Raw genomic sequence first — 22345 nt, forward strand, 5'->3', positions numbered from 1 at the left:
GAACTGTATAACTTGGCAAAAACTGGAGTGCCCAATGACTGTTACTAAATATACAAATATTAAAATGTTTTTGCATGTGGGAGAGCAAATGAATGTCAATCGTGGAGAGTGTTGAAAAAGGGATGGTATTTGGGAAAAAACATAATCAAAGCAAACTGGAGTCTGTGGTCAACAGTAACATTGTAATATACCTCCATTAAATGTAACAATGAGATGGGGATATAGGGGAGAAATATGGGATTCTTGGTAGTGGTATTATTTTCTGTCCTTACTATTATATTGTATTGTATGACATGTTATTTTTCTTTTTATTATCTGTTTTATTATTGCTAAAAAAAAAAACAGTTTCTCTTGTAGTAATCAATATGCTCAAGTGCTGATTGCGGTGATAAATGTACAACTTTATGATGATACCATGAACAACTGTGCACTATTGATGAATGTATGGTATGTGAATATAACACTATAAAATTGTAGAAAATATATATATAGGAGTAAAAGTGTTGGAGAAAACATGGTGAGAGTGATGTACCTATCTACTGTTGATGAACAGGTAGAATGGTGTAGTCTTTCTGAAGGTCAGTGTGGTGGTTCCACAAAAAGTTAAGTATGTGGGGACCATAAGGTCCTGCAACCTCATTATGGGGTATGTCATTTGAAAACCTGAGAGCAGAGACATGAATGGACATTTGCAAACTGTTGTTCATGGAGGCAGCAATCATGATTTGCAATGGGTGGAGGTGACCTAAGGGTACATAGACTGAGGAACAGAATGGTGAACTGTGGTGTATGCATACAATGGAATATTGAGCAACTACAAGAAGGAGTGAAGCTGTGAGACACACAATGAGGTGAATGGATCCTGTACACAGTATTTGAGTGAAGTACACCTGAAATAAAGGCAGGCACTATAATGCCTCACCAATATGGACTAACTACAATGTGCAAACTCAGAATTGAATCTTAGAACATAGCCTAACATGGACTTGATTATTGTAGTGGTCCCTAGATTGTAAGCTCTTACAGCAGTCAACTCTATTCCTGAATTGTAATGCCTATCTCTAAACTTTGAGATGCTAATCCCTTAGTGTATGACCTGATTGGTCTCTGGAACAATGCATATCTCTGAGACACCTGAAACTGAGAGCTAGAGTTCGGCAGATATGAATGTCAGTATTAGTGCAAACAGCAACTGTTTAAAAAAGCTGAAAAAGAGCCCAGACTTCAGTTAGTGATATGAATGAAGCAGATCTGGTTAAGACTAGGGCAAACTGGGCCAAAGCGTACAGGTTGAAACTGACTGTGTTTTAAAACTTCAACTTCCATGTGAGACCAAGGGAAGAGATGTCTATTTGGTGCAGGATCTATATTTTCTAAACAGCATAACTCTACAGTCAGTTTGTTCAAACACCACGATTGCATGGAGCTTTGAATAGGAAGTGAGATATGGTGGGTTGGTATAGGTTAGAGTGAAATAGTGACATATCCCAAAGTAATTTGGGCAGAGAATAGAAAATATATTTACAGCCCCCACACACACACCGAGGAGCTGGGGGAAGCTACAGAAGTGTTGGACTTCCTCACCTGGACTGGTGTTGATGTTGTGACAAACATTGGGACTGGCGGTTTGATGTGCTGAGGCCTCTATCATTGGACTTGCTCTTGTGGGGCTCATTACTGCAAAGGAGAGGCTAAACTTGCATATAATTGTGCCTAAGAGTCTCCCCAAGTACCTCTTTGTTGCTCAGATGTGGCCCTCTCTCTCTCTAACTGAGCTACTTTGGCAGGTGAACTCACTGCCCTCCCCCCTACATGGAACCTGACTCCCAGGGTTGTAAATCTCCCTGGCAACACAGGATATGACTCCCGGGGATGAATCTGGACCTGGCATCAGGGGATTGAGAATATCTTCCTGATCAAAAGGGAGATGCAAAATGAGATGAAATAGTTTCAGTGGCTGAGAGATTTCAAATGGAGTCGAGAGGTCACTCTGGTGGACATTCTTATGCACTATATAGATAACACCTCTTAGGTTTTAATAGCTAGAAGTAAATACCTGAAACTACCAAACTCCAACCCAGTAGTCTGGACTCCTGAAGATGATTGTATAACAATGTAGATTACAAGGGGTGACAGTGTGATTGTGGAAACCTTGTGGATCACACTCCCTTTATCTACTGTATGGATGGATGAGTAGAAAAATGGGGATAAAAACTAAATGACAAATAGGGTGGGATGGGGGGAATGGTTTGGGTGTTCTTTTTTTACTTTTATTCTTTATTCTTATTCTGATTCTTTCTGATGTAAGGAAAATGTTCAGAAATAGATTGTGGTGATGAATGCATAACTATATGATCATACTGTGAACAGTTGATTGTATACCATGGATGATTGCACGGTAAGGGAATATATGTCAATAAAACTGAATTTAATAAAAAAAAAAAAAAGAAAAGAAAGCAGGGGTAGCAATACTAATATTAGACAAAATAGACTTTAAATGTGAAGATGTAATAAGAGACAAAGAAGGACACTGGATACTAATAAAAGGGACAATTCACCAAGCAGAAATAGCAATCATAAATGTTTATGCATCCAATCAAGGAGCTCCAAAATATATGAGACAACATAGGCAAAACTGAAGAAGGCAATACACATTTCTACAATAATATACTAGAGACACACTTTCTTCTATAGATAAGAATGGCTTCCATTAAACAAACAGGAAACTACAAATGTTGGAGAGCTTGTAGAGAAATTGGAACTCTTATTCATTGCTGGTGAGAATGTATAATGGTGCAGCCACTGTGGAAGACAGTTTGGCAGTTCCTTAGAAAACTAGATAACAAGTTACCTTAAATCCAGCAATTTTATTTCTCAGTATATATCCAGAAGATCTGAAAGTAGTGACATGAACAGACATCTGCACACCAATATTCATGGCAGCATTGTTCACAATTACCAAGAGATGGAAACAATCCAAGTGTCCTTCAACAGATGAGTGGATAGACAAGGCATGATGTTACATATGGTGGTGTACTATGCAGCAGTAGGAAGAAACAAGATCCTGAAACATATGACAACATGGATGAACCTTGAAGACATAATGCTGAGTGAAATAAGCCAGACACAAAAGAGGAGATATTGCATGTTACCACTAATGTGGACTCCCTGAACAATGTAAAATCATTGTCTTATAATGTAGAGTATAGGGGACCTAGAGATAGACAGAAGCTAGTGAAGGGGGAATGATAACCTAACATGTACAGACATGATAATGAACTTAAAGATATAGGAGTGGACAGGGGTGATGATGGTTCATTAATGGGATTATAAGTATCAGTGCTGCATTGAAGACAAACAAGATCAAAAGTGGTTGCTTAGAGTCATGTAACCCACAGTGGCACTACAAATATAAATAAGTGTCTGCATAATACACTTCTAAGGTATGACACTGGTACAAAGAGTTAACAACATATTTAATAGGAATATCTTACCAGCACTACACTAATAATAGAGATGAATAAGTAGTAGCTGATAAGAGCTCCGGGATATTTTGTGTCATGATAATTGCTTAAAATTGAGAGTGATGATGATTTTACAACTAAGTGAAGATAATGTGAGAACTTATTGTTTATCTTGGACACAATATATGCTATGTGAAATTAGGAACCACCTACTTAGTAAGTCAACCCCTTGATCTTGAGGCTTGCTCTTGTGAAACTTAGGGCTGCAAATGGGAGGCAAAGCCTTCCTATAATTATGCCAGAGAACTACTTTTGTTGCATAGATGTGGCCATTCCCTCTCTAAGCCCAACACAGCAAATAAATTCATTAACCCCCCTATGTGGGATATGACTCCCAGAGGAGTGAATTATCGCAGGAATAAGCCTGGCCCTGGAATCAAGCATTTGAAAATGCCCTCTTGAGCAAAAGGGGGAAAAGAAAAGTAACAAAATAAGGATACATTGGCTAAGAGATTTCAAATAGAGTCAAGAGACTATCCTGGAGATTACTCTTATGCAAACTCCAGCTAGATATCTCAAATGGCCACAATACGCCAAGTCCTAATGAACAGTAGTCCCAAAATACCTAGGTCCCTATCTGAGATTCTGTAAAAGTTCCACACACTAAGTTTATCTCTCGGAAACTTAAATCCCCTGGAGTGTTCCTATGCCAGACAAGTCCTCAAATCCAGAGGCAACAGCCTCTTTAAGAAAAACAACCAGATGCAGCCCCCTTCCCCATTCTGTCAATACCCCTTTTCAATATGAACAAGTTAGGGTGGTTGCTGCCTAGGCACCCCTGAAGATCAAGAAAGTGATTAAACCAGAGGAAGGGGTAGCAACAGACAAGATAGGATTTAACAAAGGATTATGAATACTGAATCTTTATATAAATATTCTTTTCTTAGATGCTAGGGTATTCCAATAGCTAGAAGAAAATAACTGAAATGGTGGAACTGTAATCCATAACTTGCTCTATAGCTACTCATTAAATTGTACTTTGAAAGTTATCACCTTTCTGTATACATCTTATATTTCACAATAAGGAAATAACTGAAATTGTAGAACTGTAACCTGTAACACTCTTTGAAATTTGCTCTCTAACTACTTGTTAAATTGTACTTTGAAAGTTATCATTGTTATGTATATATGTTAAATTTCACAATAAAAAATATATTTTAGAAAAGGCCCAAATGGATCCTCTAAAGATTAAACACCCACACAAACACATACTCATACATAACATACAAACACTATCTAAAATGAAGAATACACTGGGTGGGATTAACAGCATATTAGTGCAGCAGAAGTGAACAGAAAATTTGAAGACAAAGCAACAGAAAGAATCCAAAATGAAGCACAGAGAGAAAAAAGACTGAAAAAATAATAATCAGAGCCTCAGTGAGCTGTGGGACATAATCAAGTGGTCTAACAAATGTGTAATTGGAGTAACATAAAAGGGTCAGAGGCAGGACAGAAAAAAAATTGAAGAAATAGAGGTCAAAAGTTTGATGAAAGTTATAAAGCAAAAGATCCAGGATCCCTTTTCTCAGGGATCACAGTCTTGTACTGCATATTGACCAATGTTTCAAAATTGAAGAACAATAAACATTAAAAAAAAACATACAAAGGCACATCATAATGAAATGAAATTACCGAAACCAAGTGATAAAAAGAAAATATTAAATGTAGCTACAGGAAAAAAAATGACATTATTTACAGAAGAACAAAGATGATAATTACAGCAGACTTCTAGCTGGAGACCATGCAAGTCAGAAGGCAATGGAATGACACCAGCAAAGTAATGCAAGGAAAAACTGTCAACTTGGAATACTATACTCAGTAAAAATAGCTTCTAAAAATAAAAGTAAAATAAAGTCTTGTTCAGATTAATAAAGGTTGAGAGAATTTCTTACCAGCAGACATGTACCTAAATAACCAAAGTAATTAACTACATACTTTCAAGTAAATCTATATAGGCAAAACACCCTTAATTCCCCCAGTAGATTAATTTCATAGATCGTTGCTGTTGTCAGATACTTTAACTCAGCGATTTTCAAGTCTGGCTACACATTAGAATTATCTGAGAAGCTTTTAAAAATAGTTATCTGGGTCCCACCCAGAGCAATTAATCAATACTCACAATGTATTGTGATTCTAACATTCAGGTGATTCTAACATTCAGCTAGAGTGGAAACCTGCTGTCTAACCTCATCCCTTAACTTCCCACCCCATTCTTAATCTGTTACCTGTCCACAGGCATGTTTTTCTGCAGTTAATTAAAAATAAATATAATGAGCAGGGGAAGCCACATAAGGAATATAACATCAACAATTTCACACTACACCTGCCATCAAAATCCAATCAGTAGATGTTTTTTATTTCACCCACTGTGCTGAAGGAACCCCTTGGCCTCTCCTAAGGGCATCATCTCCCAATCTTCCAGAACATACAGGCAAGGCAATCTTGTTCATATTCCTGGACTATTATAATACATGGTATCTTCAAGGGAAAAAAGGGGAGAAATAGCAGTTTCTTTAATCTCTGTATTGCCATCTTGACTGCTTCTTCCTGAGTCCACCTTTTCTTTTCTCCTATTTACCGTTCCTTTGCTGCTTGACAAAGCCCTGAAGTTTCTATGGTCAGTCAGTCTTTCAAGAATGTCTCTCCCACTCCAATCTATGATACATTCTTAATCACTGTAGTGTTAATAGCAAAGAACAGGTATGTTTCTTCCAATATGGTTTACAGGCTCAGACTTAAGATAAAATTAAAGCAAATGCCCCCACCCATTGTCCATCTATTTATGGGTCTCAGATATTCCCTTTCCCAGTCTTTTCTACAATAAATCACATTTTTTTCAAACTTATGTCAGTTGAATTCAATTCTCTGTTACAAATTATACAAGAAGTAACAATCTTTATCAAGAATGATGAATACTTAAAACCATTTCATTTCTCAATAAAATTTCTGAGAGTGTGGGGATGTTAAGCTCCTAATTTAATTCTTAATAGCACTCCTGATTATTCTCAAAATTGTCCTACTTTGGATGATAAATTATATGTTCACCCTATTTGTAAACCAAATGAAAGCCAGCTTTCATCAGAGTGTTGCACAAGGATTTTTATCTGCATGAGCTAGCATTCATAAATTAGCAGATCCATGAGGCCTAAACATCTATCCTATGCTGTTGGCTAAAAGAATATTCAATCAGTAATTGGAACTGAGGCTGAATACAGTTAATTGTACAAGGCTGGACTGTTATGTTCAATTCTTCTAAAATTATACCATATAATTGGAGTGTTAGAAAGGATTGCTGACAAAATGAAAATATGAAGGTATGAATGAGGCCCATACACTTGGTTTGTATGCATTATTCATATGCAAAGCTTGGACTCATCTTGACCCATCTTTGTTCTCAATGAAACACTCATGCAGCTCTTACGCATTCAAATTTCTTGTCAGGTGGTCTCCTACTGAAATAATTCAGATGCTTCTTGCTGAAACACCATTTCTTACAACCTCCAGCTTTATTTCCATGGCACCTGTATCCATTCTCAGGAGCTACTGATGTATGTTTTCCAGTTGTCCTGGTTCGAAAAGTCCACCCTATACAAGTTCTATATAGATTCTGGACTAAACATTGGTAGTATCAACAGCATAACGTAATATCCACTATTAGAAAAAGGAGGAAATACAATAGAGTTAAATTATTTAGCCCAGGTTACTGAAATGGAAATAGTAAATAAAAACAAAAAGAATATTTCTATAACTCCCTATGAGGGCTGCAAATATCTAACAATGACTTTCCCACTCAAGTAGGATGTCCTGGGAAAAACTGGGTAAAGACAGACCTCGCTTCCATAGCTCCTACAGAGCAAACTTTGTAACAATGCTTTGGTCATATTTCCTCTAGCAGTTCCCTCATAAAATCTTCAAAATGAAAGTAGTTTTTGTTTTGTCCTGTTTTGTTTTGGATAACAAACAAATTTATAACAATCATTTCTACATGGTTATTCACCATAAATGAGCCAGGTCTTCACCCAGGACATCACTGAAAACCAGCAGACAGTTTTCTCTGTAGAGATATACCAGATTGATGTGCTACATACATTGACCATTCCAAATTATCTTGTTTAGTGAACAAAAGCCAATGTTAATTTCCTCAAGAGTCAGAGCTGATACAGTTCTCAAAAATAAATAGGACACAATAGCAACAAACTTCAAATGTGCTCTGGATACTGAAATAATGTTAGCAAAGGAAATCAGTGACCTTGAGAATGACAAACTAAAGTAGGATTTGGAGGTCCCCAAGTATAATGTATTCACTGACACTTTTTATTTCAAATGGACAAGAAATGGAGTAGAATTAATGCCTTGTGGAACTCATGGCTGTGCATTGAAATCCACCAAGTTACCAAGATTTATGGGCCTTCCAAACAACCCAGGTGAAAGTGGCACTCTTTACAATGTGCCTGACTAGCAGAATACAGATTCGATTTTCTGACCCTTGAGAGAAATACAAAGCAGTCACTTTGAGCCAAGCCTCCAAATTACAGCTATGGTTCAGCTAAGATTTCTTTTGTAGGATAAAACTTGCTGACTAAGTCCATAAGATTTGATTTATCTTTTCCTTTTAGTGGTGTTTATCAGAATAGAATTGGTCTCTTGTTACCACTCTGAATACATTGGACTTCACTGGATACATAGCCGGGCACATTTATTCTAACTTCATTGTGGCTATCAGGAAATGAATTTGCTAATTAATAGTAGAAACCCAAGAATAAACAGAGGGAATAAATGCAAAAGGATTATTTTCTTTAGGAATGGTGTTGAAGTATATTCCAGAAAACTTCCTCTTGGCCACATAACACACACAAAGCAAATCACACAGGGGCTTTCACCATGAAGAGCCAAAGAAAAGAAAAGTACAGCAGATTGAATGTAGAAATAAATAATTTGTCACCTCAGAAAGTTTCCCAAGTTGCAAATGTGCAATAAAAATTGTGTTTAGAATGTAACTGAAATGGTTCTGGGAATGAAATGATGTCAGTGCTTGATGAAGGCCCATTAGGAAAACACAGTTGCCTCAGTGAAAAACTAACGGAGCCCTCAGCTTGGCCTAATGGTACATGGGAAAAGGCACTTTTCAGGGTCACCCATGTCAATGTTGCCACAAATCAACATGATGAAATATAGCAAAGACACTCAGCAGTTCCATTTTGGTAGTGCTTATCAATGAGACCTCCTCTGACTTCAACTGGAAGTACTTGTGATAAGAAACAACAAGTCTTTGCCAAACACTCAACAGGAATCCTTTGTTAGGCTCAGCTGGAGTTGAATAATGTTGCTCATTCCCCAATAGAAATAGTAGGATAGAATTCTATCCTATCCCCTTTGAAAATGGAAGGGAAGGCCTAGACCCTATATTTCTTTAAAATAATTCAGTTTTTTCCAACCAGCATTAACTAAACATTACTAAGTTCTAGGAAGACACAGTACTTAGCACCAGGGACACTAGAAAGTTACCACACTTGTTCTTATGTAATCACTGCCTAGTGGAGGATAAATTATAATACTAAAGTGTGGTTATAAGAAAAACATTTATAGAGTCTAGACTGATTTGCTGTATCTGAAAGGCCAAAAAGAATTCATTCAGGAGGAGCTGCTTAAGTCTGATTTTGAAGTATGAATTTGAATTCACCAGGCAAATGAGGCAGGGAAGGGTAAACCCACCTGGTGCTGGGAATGAAATAATTGAAGTGGCTATCCAGAGCTGCTACATTGCCAAGAAACGTACAAGGGTGTTATTCAGCAAATGTCAAGTTGCTGTCCAACTGTGTGCCCTTTTTAAGTTTAGACACTAAGGAATTATAAAAAAGACTTCCCAACACAGTGTTCCCTTGAAAGAGTTGTCTATTCTTTTTCTGATTCCTCTCTTCCCATTTTTTCTTGAACTTACTCAAAACAGGCATTTGATACCACCACTCTGTTAAAACAACAATCTTCATGTTGCTGAACTAAAGTCAGTTTGCTATCCTTAAAAATTTGACTTACCCTCATTTCATGTAGTGTACTACATCATCTTTCTGGAAACACTTTCTTCCTTTGGCTTCTGGGACATCACAGTCTCTTGGTTTCCCTCTGTGGAAGGTTGACCTACAGTCTTAGTCTGAATTTCTGTGCGTATGAGCCCATTGTAAATGGGACCTCTTGAAAATGCTGCTTTAGATAGGGCATGGCCCAAATGAATGAGGGTGAGCCTTAATCTGATTAGTAGAGTCCTTTATAAGCAGAAGGAATTCAAACATTGTCAGAGAAAGCCATGGGGAGGAGCCAGAACTGGAAGTCTGCTCAACCCCAGAAGAGAAAGGAGAGGGGACGTTGCCATGTGACAGGAAAGACAAGGAATCCCAAGGACTACTGCCTACTAGATATTTCTACTTTGAACTCTGATAGGAATCTCAGCCTTAACATATCCCAAACAAAACTTCTCATCCGTCTCTCAACCTGTTCCTACCAAAGTGTCCCCATCCCAATTAATGGCAACTCCATCTCCCCATTGTTCATGCCAGAAATCTTGTTACCCATGGCCCCACTCTTTCACTTACATCTTATATCCAAACCAACATGAAATCTTGTTGGCTCCTCTTTCAAAATGCAACCAGAATCTGACCCCTTCTACTCTATATTACCACTTGGCCCAAGCCACAGCCATATCTCACCTGGAATATTGTTAATAGCCTCCTTACTGGGTCTCCCTGCTTCTGTTCCTCCCCTCTTACAATCAGAGTAATTACTCAAAATTTAGATCATGACTTTCTTTTGCTCAAATCCCTTCAAGGCTTCCCACTCAAGTTAGTCCCCATACTACCACTACCCCTGACCTCACCTCCTATCACTTTTTTTGTCCCCTGCCTGCTCACACTACCTCAGCCACACTGGCCTCCTTGCTGGTCTTCAAACATGCAGAGAACTTGCTCACTTCAGGGTCTTTATACTCATTCTTCTCTCTGCTTCAAAATCTCTTTTCTCATATAATCACATGTTCACTTCCTGACTTTCTTTAGTTCTCTGTTTAAATATCACCTTTTCAGCATGGTCTTCCTTGACCACTTTTTAAACAAGAATAACTCTCCCCCCTTACTACAGTATTGACTATTGCCCTTGCCCTGCTTTTTCTGAATTGCATTTGTTAACAGCTGACCTATTGTATGTTTGTGTACTTATTTATTACTTTTTCTACCCTAACCAGAATATAGGTTCTGTGAGGGCCAGGATTTTGTTTTGTTCAATGAAGTAAATGTGTCAAGGTTTTAAGAGTTGACAAAGCTTGATGGTGTTTTTCTATATTTCTCTGTACTTTCCTATGTGCTTGAAATATTTTGTAGTGAAAGATTCTGTTACCTAAAGTGGGGAAAACCAGATAAACAGCCTCTTACCACAATGTGATATTAATGACTCTCCATTATATTTACAAGGGCATTCCAGGTGGAGAGAACTGTATTTGCATAGTTGCTTATTCAACACCAGTAATCAGAGTTAAATCATGAAAGACCTTTCAAGTCATGCTAAGGAATCAGAGTTTTGTCCTATAGGCAATGGAAGGTTATAGAATTCTAAGCAAGGGACTAACATGATTTGATTTACAATTTAGCGAGATCACTCTTGGGGAGCAACTTGGAGAACAGAAAGTGGGGGGCTGGAGTGAATGGAGGTAGTAAGACAAATTTGGGGACTTTCCAATGACCCATGCAAGAGATAGTGAGCTCCTGGACCAAGTTGAAGAGAGTGGGGGTAGAGAAAAGTAGATGAATTTAAAAGTACTTGGAAAATAAAATCCACAGGACTCTGATATGCAAAGTACAGAAGGCAGTCCAGGGAGCCTTTCATGTTGTTGGAATGGATGGAAGACAGTTAACACCCACTGGAATGGGGAACTCAGGGAGAGGAGCAGGAAGATAAAGAGTTAATACATGTTGAATTCCGGCCTTGGTGAGACATCCCAGCAGAGGATATACAAGAGGCAGGTAGATAAATAGGTTTGCATCTCTGGGGGAAATTTCAGAGCTAAAGATAAATATTTGGTGCTTATCCATGTATAGTTGGTAATTAAAATCATGGAAGTGGATGAGGTCTCCTTAGAAGAGTATAGAGACTGGAGATTAAGAAGAAAAGAGAACAAAGGAAGGAATCCTGGGATCTTCACATTAAACGGGAGACACCTAAGAAGATACCACAAAGAAGATTGAGCAGAAACAGGTGGAGGTGTAGAGGGAGAATCTGGAGATCATGAAGGCAACTTCTGGCCACTAAGCCTGTGGATTTAAATTCATCAGCACAAATGCTCTGTCCCTCCCCTGTATGGAAAATGAGAACTGCCTCTTCCTACTGAAGGCTAATTTCTCCATCTGGGCTTTAGAGGACTTCAAACCTAGGTATGTAGCCCCCCAAAGGACATTGGAATATGTTGTCAAGGAAAGCATTAAGATGATCAATTTCCAGATCCTCAAATTCCATATGAACTCACCTAAAACTGACTTGCTTAAGAATGCACTTTGGGTCCAGGCATTAGAAAAATTCTCCTTTTCCACCTCCCCCTTTATAACATGAGAGAGACCTGGACTGGCACTGTCATGCACAAACTGATGGAAATATTATGGCGTCTGCATCCAAAAGTCCATGCACTAAAAAGGAAAGTTAAATGTGGTTGGCTTAGTTTTTGTTTGCTATTTACCAGGGAGAAAAATAATCAATAGCTCCAGTGGAAACTTTTAGGCTGTTTTCCACAGGATTCCCCCTTTGAAAGAATCACAGAATTTCCTCTGGAAATATCTTTAGAGATCATCTAATTGAACATCCCCTCTACAACATTCTATTTCATACCATATTCACCCATTAGTTGGCCTGCAAAAAATCCCTCTTTAAAAATTTCTACACATACACATAATTTGTGCATAAATATCTAATGTGAAGCAGTTACAAAAGATATGCTTATTATATATTATTTATTATATTTCTTTGTAGCTTTCCTCCTTAAAGCTGTAATGAAATGACCTTTCCTGAGTAAATATTATTTTAAAAACCCATTAAATACTTGATCCTGAGAAGCCCAACAATTAAGGGAGCAAGGAGTAGTGTGGGATGGAAAAAAGGCAAAACCAAACTGTTAAAGGAATTTGGGAAATCCAAGGGTAGAAGGAGGAATGGAGCAAAAGAAAGATTCACATCTCGTACCTAGTCTAAGTAGAAAATCAGCGCCACTCACCAGGAAGGAAAGTGGGACAAGTCAGTAAGAGATCTACTGCTTAGAAAAAAATAATATAAAGGTCAATTTTCCTTCCACATCCACTTATTCTCATCTGAAGTAAGAGAATTTGAACATGTCCATCCTCCTGGCCGCTGCTACCCTTGTGCTTGCTGAGTGGTAGAGAAAGTGCCATGGAGGAAATAGGGTTGGGGTGTAAGGAACAGTGGCTTGGGATTGGGGTGAGGGAGAGTCCAGGTTCAAAGTACGGTTCTGATCCTAGCTTGCTGTATTACCTTGAGGATCCCCAACCCTTCCTAGTCTTAATTTCCTTATCTGATAAACCTCTGTAAGGCCCCATCCAGCTCTAATACCCTATGATTGCAGATGTTGAGAGTCTCTTGACCAAATGAAGGGAGAAATACACCAGAGCCTTGCCTTAACGTGGGTGACTTGCATGGGATTCAGTGAAATGTGCATTCATTGAGACCCTGTCTGAGTGAAACAAAGGACCTCATGAAAGCCCAGCATCTCCTCTAAAACTATCACCTAAACTGAGGATCCACTCGAGCTCTATTTTGGAAGCTGCATCTCTCACAAGTCTTCATAGCATGCCAGTAAACTGAAATTATGATCCTGTTCATTCACTCAGCAAATGTTAATGCCAGGCTCTAGGATTGGATTTGAGGGTAGGAAGATGAGAAACATAGCCCTTACCCTCAGGAGAGCAGAGATAACTTTACTCTGTGAATGGTAGAGAGATGTGCACAGAGGGCTGAGAAGGCCAAAGGGAGTGATAAACTCTGTACGCAGGGAGGGATGTTTCAAGGAAGGTTGCAGTCTCTGAGTAGGGTCTAGAGGAATAGGAATTTGTGAGGTGGTAATGGGCAGGGTGAATTTCAGGCAAAGAGAACAGTTTTTGGGTAAAGGCAGAAAAGAGCATTGCTATTTAAAGGAATGCTGGAAAATTTACTAAAGCTGAAATGTCAGACCAGGGATTACAGTAGCCAGAAATGAAAGGGGAGAATTAGGTTGAAGCCAAATTGTGAATGGTCTTCTATGCTCATCAAAGGAATTTGGAATTACGCCTATGGGCAACAGCTGGGAGTTGAGAGGTTTTCCAACCAGGGGAGAGAGACTCAGATCTGTTTCCATGAGGAAAATGTACCGGCAGCAGCACAAGGAAGAGCCTGGGGAAAGGCTGGTGGAAGGGAAACGAGAGAGGAATTTCCTGCAGGGCAGATAAACAGCTCATCCCAGCTCACACCACACACCATTCACAGTGTGAGCGAATTTTGCTTACGCACTCCACTAGACTAAGTCCTTCTGATCTGGCTGATAGTCGATACAGAAATGCAGAAACACCTTCCAGGAGACATAGTGGGAGTAAGGTCAAAAGGGAAGGGCTTTAAGCAGCATAATTCATTACAGAAATTCATGAAATGTCCATTGTCCCTGTTATAAACCGTATCCATAGTGAAGGCTCCCAGGATGGAGTTAGATGCCCATTTACCTCCATGAACACCTTCCCAGCTGCAGGTAAAATGACTGCTGGCCATTTCTGAATGATGAACATGTGGGTACTGTAACATTGTTTTGCTAGAGAAGTGGCAGATACTATTGTCCAGTTTTATTTTTTGTTTTTTTTTTTACAGGAAATAAGCAAATTGATTTTCACAGAATCAACATAGGTATACAAAAGGCTCAGGTTTGGGGCCAAGATGAAAATTTAACTCAAGATTTCTAGTTTCTCCCCACTAGATTTCACTTCTTATTCATAACAATAATTCAGAAGTGCAGTGGGGAAAGACTGCTGTAACCCTGAGAGAATAGCTCTGAAATACCAAGAGTAATGGCATTTTAGATTTCTATAGCAGCCATCCCCTCTCAGCACCTCTTGCCTCAGGATCTCCCAATGCTCTACACAAAAATTCATTAAGGCTCCCTTGTAAAGTAGGCAGGATGATTATTCTCATTTCTCACACTGACAAAACAAAATAGAGGGATGTTTTTCAGTTGCCTGCCCAAGGTCAATTACAGTGGCAAAACTAGAAACACAACTCATTTATGCACCCTCAACTATTATCAGGCAGCATTGTACTCTCAAGTAAAGCTGAAGTAACTTACCTAAAACCTGAGTAAATTGCATTTCAGAATGGGAGTGAGGGTGTGAGCTCCTGCTACTTCTTGTACATTCCTTGCATCTTCTCCACTGAGCGTTGATGGACCTTCCCTGTAAGGATGCAATCTGATTATCACCTAAATAGATTAATGTAACACATTCCAGACCATATCAACCCCACAAGTGGTAACTGAAAGAGTCAGACCCATAAATAAAGCACACCAACCCCTAAGACAGAAGGCAAATGGGGAGGGAGAGGACTACTTTTAAAGAATGAACAGCAGAGAGATAAAATGAAATAACTGAAAATGAAAAGGAAGTTATAAATATAAATATATGTATAAATAAATATATATCTATAACAATGAAATTTAAGCTGCAAAATAAGATGGCTCAGTATATTGAATAGTGTGGAACTCTATAATGCCCCTTATGAGATTTAATGTACAAAAGATTTAATGCCATAGTAGCAGACTGAGTTTCTATGAGGAAAAAAAAAAAGTGTGTGGGTGTATGTATATTAAGTTATTTTAATTCCATAATTATGATTAAATCTGTGCTTTAAAATGTATTTCCAAAATAAGAGATGTCATGTTGAAAAATGGTAGTTAGGGAGCTCAGGTAATAAAAAGGTACATTTTAGAGAGAAAAGCTAATTTCTTCAAATTAGGCAAACACCTACTTATAATTGGAAATTTATGAAGAGATGGTAAAATATGTTTAAAAAGCAACAGTCTGTACATAAAATTTACATACTAGGATAGTTACAATATGATATTACTGGACCATATAGTTCATGCTTGAAAAAGAAAGATGGCTTAGAATTTTAAGAGCTAAGCTGAAAACTTTTATTTTTTAACCAGAAGATAAGCAAGGAGATGAATAATGATATGCTTACAGAGATCAATAGAGATTTGACAAATAAAATTCAAGTAAAATGTAATATATATCACATTTCTGGTCTTTAAAAAAATGGTTTCACAGATCAAGGGCATTTGAATAAAGAGAAAATGTAATCGCTTAAATATAAGCATTTCCACCAGCTCTAAGCAACAATAAAATTGTTTTCATCTACAACATGTAGAATGGCCTTCACAGTTCTTCTGAATAATGTCCTACAGAAGCCATCCTAGGAATTAAATGGTTAACTTTGGGCATTTTCTAACCTGCCATGTTTGAGCTCAATTCTTCTTATGAGTTTATTTTCTAACCTGGTGTTAGTGAATGCAATTTGCATAATAATTAGCATCATACCTGATGTTTCAACACAGTCAGTCAATGTTTATTAAGTGAATGAATAAACCGTGCCTAAACACTAGGAGCTTCTCTCTGTTCTCTCTTACCCTCAGTCCAGGTAACGATAGCCAGAGGGCCTGGGAGCTTCCAGATAACACGAAGCAAGACCACATGCAAACTACCCAGCCTGACACTGGCACTTGGTAAGTCCAGGGTTAGTGTCTGCTCGCTTCCTCTCTCCCCAATGCCACTCACAGAATACAGGGACACAGAGCCTGTGGTTTATGACATTTTTGTTCCACTTGGCTCCTTGCCCATTCTCTCCCACTGGTGCAGAGTGTAGGTGAGCAGGAAAATTTCCCCTGTCTTCATAGGTTCCAAAATTATGTTAGTGGCCTAATTGTGCAATTCTGTTTGGATGCCAACATTGACTATTCCTGAACTCCAACTTAACATAGATTTTTGACAAGGTCTGTCTTAAGCTGGGGTCTCCACAAGCAGACTCTTGAGACTAGGATTTGAGCGCAGGCAGTTTATTTGGGAGGTGACATTAAGAAACACCAGTAGGAGAACTAGGGAATGTGACAGGAAAGGGAAGGAAATCACCAGAGGGCGTGTTGATAAGCACATTACTACTGGAGGCCACTAGGACTCAGTCCTGCGGGGGATTTCCAGGAGATGGTAAACAAAAGTGTTCAGAGCTGACACTCAAGAGCTGAGGAAGCTGGGGTAGCAACCCACCAACTATTGGCACCTTTGGTGGTTCTAAATCCCCTGGTGCTTTCAACCTGCTGGGCAAGTGGCCAAGAATGCTCCTGAGGCCAGGAAAAAAACCCTCAGGCAGAGAACAGGTGCTTGCAGCAAGAGGGTCTGCCCCAGGTCTTATATAGCATTGCAATGTGAACCTTTGGATACTTGGAAAACCCAGGAAAACTCCTTCCCTGCTGTGCTATATATCTTCCACTCTCTTCTCCAGATCTGTTCTCTATCCCTGCCCTTCCAGTCCTAGGAGGATAAAAGTATGTAGTTGATAAAATCCCCAAGGTACTGTAGTATGCCTTATGGTTTCCCTATTTTCTTCCTGCAACTTTGTAAGTCATCCTTTAATTTAACTCTTACATCAGGAAAATCTCTTCATCCCTACTATGGAAGGCAATAAACTCTCTAAAAAAGCCCCTCTCTAATTTCTAATCCCTAGGCCAATTTAATCTCCACTTTTACTCCCTCCCTGTGAAAGAAGGCAGCCAGGAAACCAGTTGGTGAACATCACATTTGCAGGTGGGGCACAGTTTGGAGTGTGGAAGGAGTCAGTATCTGTGGTCTTAGGGTTTGGGGCACATCTGAGGTGGAAATACAACTCTGTTCACTGCTAACACAAACCTATTCCATTCCTAAATTTGAGGAATCCCTGTGGTTCAGTTTTAACATAATGTGAGACTATAAACCAGAGAAGACTTACATTCCTAGATAAGGCAAAAAACAAAAACAAAACAAAAAACCTTGTAGGTGGATCTTAGCGCACACGTGCACATTCTTAAGCCTGATAGCTATTTGTACTACTGTGCTACATATCAGTAACTTCAAAGAAACATGTTTACAATCTTGCAAATCCTGACTTGGTTCTGTGCCTTCCTTATTTTTACTCCATGTAGTCCTCTGTAACCCCCTGTGGCATGGAGCACTACTCTGAACATCCGGCAGCCATCCAGGACCAGTGCCTGATTTGTAAATTCCCTAATAAAATGTTACTATTTTGCTATATGGAGTGCCTGCTTCATTTTTCAGACTTAAGTACACATCGAACTTTGGCGGAAACTATTTTGCAGGTTCACAGCCAGACACATAACATTAGTGATATTTTTATAAATTTCTCAAAACTGGAACAAGTGGTAGAGGTGGTGATATAGCTTAGAGGGTTTGAAGCCAGTGCACCTTGGTGCACATATTGTATAACTTTGGGAAAACTATTTTTCAGCATTAAAAGGAGGTAAAACATGGGCTCTTTTTTTGCTTTAAGAATTCAACAAGATACGGTATGTAACACAGATCCCTTAACATAGTTAAGTGCTCTTTCATTCATTCATTCCTTAAAAAAATATGTATTTAGAATTTCCTAGTTACTAACCACTGCAACCAAGTTTACAGCGGTGAAGAGAACATCTCTATTCTGAAATCCTGAAAAGAAAATCATGTATTTCAGATGGTGATAAGTGCCATAATAATTACAGGTAAGGAGGATGGAGAGTGATGATGGTCAGAGATGTTCTTTGTTCCACTCCTTGAGCAAGCAGGTAGAAAGTTTATTAAGTACACATGCAAGAAGAGCATGTGGATGCTCTCGTAAGAAGAGAGAGAGGCGTGAGGCACTGTGGGAAGGGTTTGTTTTTAGTTTTTTGTTTCTTTTGTAATTTTTTTAAACTATTTTACCACCCTCCCCTTCTTGCTCCTTTGTTGATGTTTGAGCTTAGATAACTCACTCAGGCACCAGGGGCTGTTTACGCCATTTTCTTTAGATATATCTTTCTCTTTGCAGCCTGACTGCTCTCTGGAATTTGCCCTTTGCTCAGCCAGCCTCTACCCTAATTCTAACCCTGCCTCAACCTCCCCCTCAGAGAATTATAGCTCTCCTAAATCTTAAGGTAATTTGGGCTGATGGTCCATCTTCTGTAGCTGCTTCAAGCGTTCCCATTTTTGGTCAACTAATGTCACAATACCAGGGCCGGGCCCATCTCTGGGAGTCATGTTTCATGTTGCTAGGGAGACTTACACCCCTGGAAGTGAGATGCTCTTTTTAAAGGGTGGTCAGAAAAGGCATTTTCAATCAAGTAGTATTTGAGTAGAGATTTGAAATAAGTGAGGAAATAAACTATGTGGATTACTGGGGGGAAAGCTTCTTCCAGGTAGAGGAAACAGCAAGTGCCAAGGGATAGAGTACTTGGTATATTTCAGGAATAATGAAGAAGCCTGCATAACCACAGCAGAAGGAACAAGAGGGAGAGTGAGGAGATGAGGTGAGAGAGGTTATGGGGACATAGACCTTATCGGACCTTGTAAGTCATTTAGGGACTTGGATTTTACTCTGAGCAAGTCTGGAAGCCATCAGAGGGTTGGGAGTAAAGTGGTGACATAATCAGACAAGTTTTAATAGGCTCACTCTGGCTGCTGTATTCAGAATAGACCGCAGGGGGCAAGGGCAGAAGTAGAGAGGCCCATAGGACACTATTGAGGTACTCCCGGTGGCTTGGACTAGAGCAGTAGCAGTGGAGACAGTGAGAAGTGGCAGTGTTTTGAAGCTGATAGAATTTTCGATAGTATGGATGTAGACTGTGTGAGAGATGGAAGTCTAAGGATGGAGTTGCCATTAATTAGATGTGGACAGCCACAAGTGAAGCAGGTTTAGGGGAGGTGATTACAGTTGAGAGTTCAATTTTGGACAAATTAAAGATTCAGGGCAATGCCAAGTGAGCACTTGGATATGCAAGTCTGAAGTAGATGGGAGTGATATGAGTTGGATCTATGATAATATAGAGCTTATATATGGTATTTACAGCCTTGGGACTGGATTATGCCACCAACAGTGATTTAGATAGAGAAGAGAGCCTAGGAATGCGCCCTGGCATGGTGAAATATTAAAAGGTCAAGGAGACGAGGAGGAAGCAGCAGAAACCACAATTCTCCCAAAAAGAGCAAGGCCCACCCCTACTCCCAATAATGCTGGTGAATGAAGGTAACTCCATTATTAAGAGCATTTCATGTCATGCTATAAATGAGCACGTGCCTTATAGGAACTTTGCAGCATGGAATGATGTTCTTCCAAAAACTGGTCCATTTCAGTGAAAAAAAAGAATCTAATCCAAACTCGTAAGCACAATCAAAACTGTAGCCACATAGAACATCAGTGGAAATTTGGCCAGAGCACAAACTTTGAATTGTGGTTGCCTGAAGACTTTGTATCAATTGATGGGATATTGTTTTCCACATCATTGGAACTGAACTTTATATTTCCTGGAACACAAGGATTATGCTACGGAAGACAATTTTATCTGGGTTTGACTTTTAACAAAATTTCTTTGTATAAGTATTCAGGAAGTTTAAGAATAATGCATATAAAAACTACTGGTGGCGGGGAGAGGATCTAAGATGGCGGCATAGAGAGGAGTGGAAGCTAAGTAGTCCCCCTGGAACAACTAAAAAAAACCAGAAACAACTAGTAAATAATCCGGAATAACTGCAGGGGGACAAATGTGACCATCCACTCATCATACACTAACCTGAATTGGGAGGAATGCCTGAGATCACAGCAGAAAATCTGTAAGTAAAAACTGCGGATCCAAACCGGGAGACCCCTCCCCACAGCCCAAGCTACAAAGCCTCGTGGTGCCAGAGAGAAGCTTTCTCCCAGCAAGTGAATACAGCTCAGCTGAGCTCCAACTGGGGTTTTAATTAGCGAGTGTGAACTGCTCACTATGAGGTATGAATCCTCAACAAGTAGACAGAGGCTTTGGGTGACGACTGACCTTGGAGAGCTGGAGGTTCGCCTCGGACTAGCTCTATTCCTTTTTCGATTCAGTGGAGAAAGCCTCAGCCATTTTCAGTTCTCAGTTCTGTGACCTAGACAAGGGTATAGCACAGCAGAGAGAGACCACTGAAATGCTAATGACCTTCCCTAAGGCGTCTATCTTCTCTAAGAGGAAAGGGGTGGAGCCCAGCTCTGCTACCTGCCTTTAATTCAGAACTTATACCAGTCAAGAATTATAGGCTAATCTTTGCATCAGGCTGAGAGGGCCCCTACACAATCTGGCGGCCCAGGGCTTGCCTTGAGGGACAATGCACACTAGTGACGTAGCATAGCCTTCCTTCAGCAGAGGTCCTAGAAGATAACAGCTGAGAAGGGGGGGCCCGCTCGGAAAACCCAGAGATGCTACGTCAATGCCGGTGGTTTGTGGGTCAGTGACAGAGAAAATCTGTGGCAAAACTGAAATGAAGGCTTAGACTCTTGCAACAGCCTTGAATCTCCAGGAACACCTGGGATGTTTGAATATTAAAGCTGCCCTGCCTCCCTGACCACCCAGACACAGGCCCCACGTTCAGGGCAGACAGCTCCAATAACAAACCAAAACTGAGTTCACCAACTGAACTCCATAAAAATCATTTTCCCACACACCACAGAGACAGAGTTGGGGAGAACTGACTTGAAGGGTATAGGTGACTCGCAGACGCCATCTGCTGGTTAGTTGGAGAAAGTGTACACCACCAACTTGTATTTCTGAAAAATTAGATTGATATTTTTTTTTACAACTTGAAAGAACCCTATCAAGCAAAGCAAATACCAAGAGGCCAAAAACAACAGAAAATCTTAATGCATATGATAAAACCAGACAATATGGAGAACCCAATCCCAAACACCCAAATCAAAATATTAGAAGAGACACAGTACTTGGCACAATTAATCAAACAATTACAATCGAGGAACGAAAACATGGCACAGGATATAAAACACATGAAGAAGACCATGTAACAGGATAAAAGGAACATAAAGAAGACCCTAGAAGAGCATAAAGAAGAAATTGCAAGAGTAAATAAAAAAATAGAAGATCTTATGGAAATAAAAGAAATTGTTGGCCAAATTAAAAAGACTCTGGATACTCATAATACAAGATTAGAGGAAGTTGAACAACAATTCAGTGTCCTAGAGGTCCACAGAACAGAAAATGAAAGAACAAAAGAAAGAATGGAGAAAAAAATCGAAGAAATCAAAAACGATCTCAGGGATATGATAGATAAAATAAAACATCCAAATAAAACTCATTGCTGTCCCAGAAGGGGAAGAGAAGGGTAAAGGTCTAGAAAGAGTATTCAAAGAAATTGTTGGGGAAAACTTCCCAAACCTTCTACTCAATATAAATACACAAAGCATAAATGCCCAGCAAACTCCAAATAGAATAAATCCAAATAAACCCACTCCAAGACATATTCTGACCAGACTCTCAAATACTGAAGAGAAGGAGCAAGTTCTGAAAGCAGGAAGAGAAAAGCAATTCACCACATACAAAGGAAACAACATAAGACTAAGTTGTGACTACTCAACAGCCACCATGGAGGCAAGAAGGCAGTGGCATGACATATTTAAAACTCTGAGAGAGAAAAATTTCCAACCAAGAATACTTTATCCAGCAAAACTCTCCTTCAAATTTGAGGGAGAGCTTAAATTTGTCACAGACAAACAAATGCTGAGAG

The 22345-nt window shown here is 39.3% G+C and overlaps 1 protein-coding gene across 4 annotated transcripts in view; it reads right to left on the minus strand.

Annotated features, from left to right (window-relative positions):
- Positions 1–22345, minus strand: part of PRIM2 (DNA primase subunit 2) — an 804531-nt gene that overhangs the window by 392622 nt on the left and 389564 nt on the right. For 3 of the 4 annotated variants that reach the window (XR_005217813.1, XM_037842555.1, XM_037842554.1), the window contains exon 14: positions 14878–14983. Coding sequence is in view for 3 of the 4 variants with exons in the window: in XM_037842555.1 (XP_037698483.1) it covers positions 14878–14983 (106 nt within the window). In the remaining variant the exon portion in view is untranslated. Of the gene's footprint in view, positions 1–9569; positions 9648–14877; positions 14984–22345 lie in introns of those variants that run through there. The other variant, XM_037842553.1, reaches the window with a different exon arrangement.

Source organism: Choloepus didactylus, chromosome 7, assembly GCF_015220235.1.
Source record: "Choloepus didactylus isolate mChoDid1 chromosome 7, mChoDid1.pri, whole genome shotgun sequence".
NCBI lineage: Eukaryota > Metazoa > Chordata > Mammalia > Pilosa > Megalonychidae > Choloepus > Choloepus didactylus.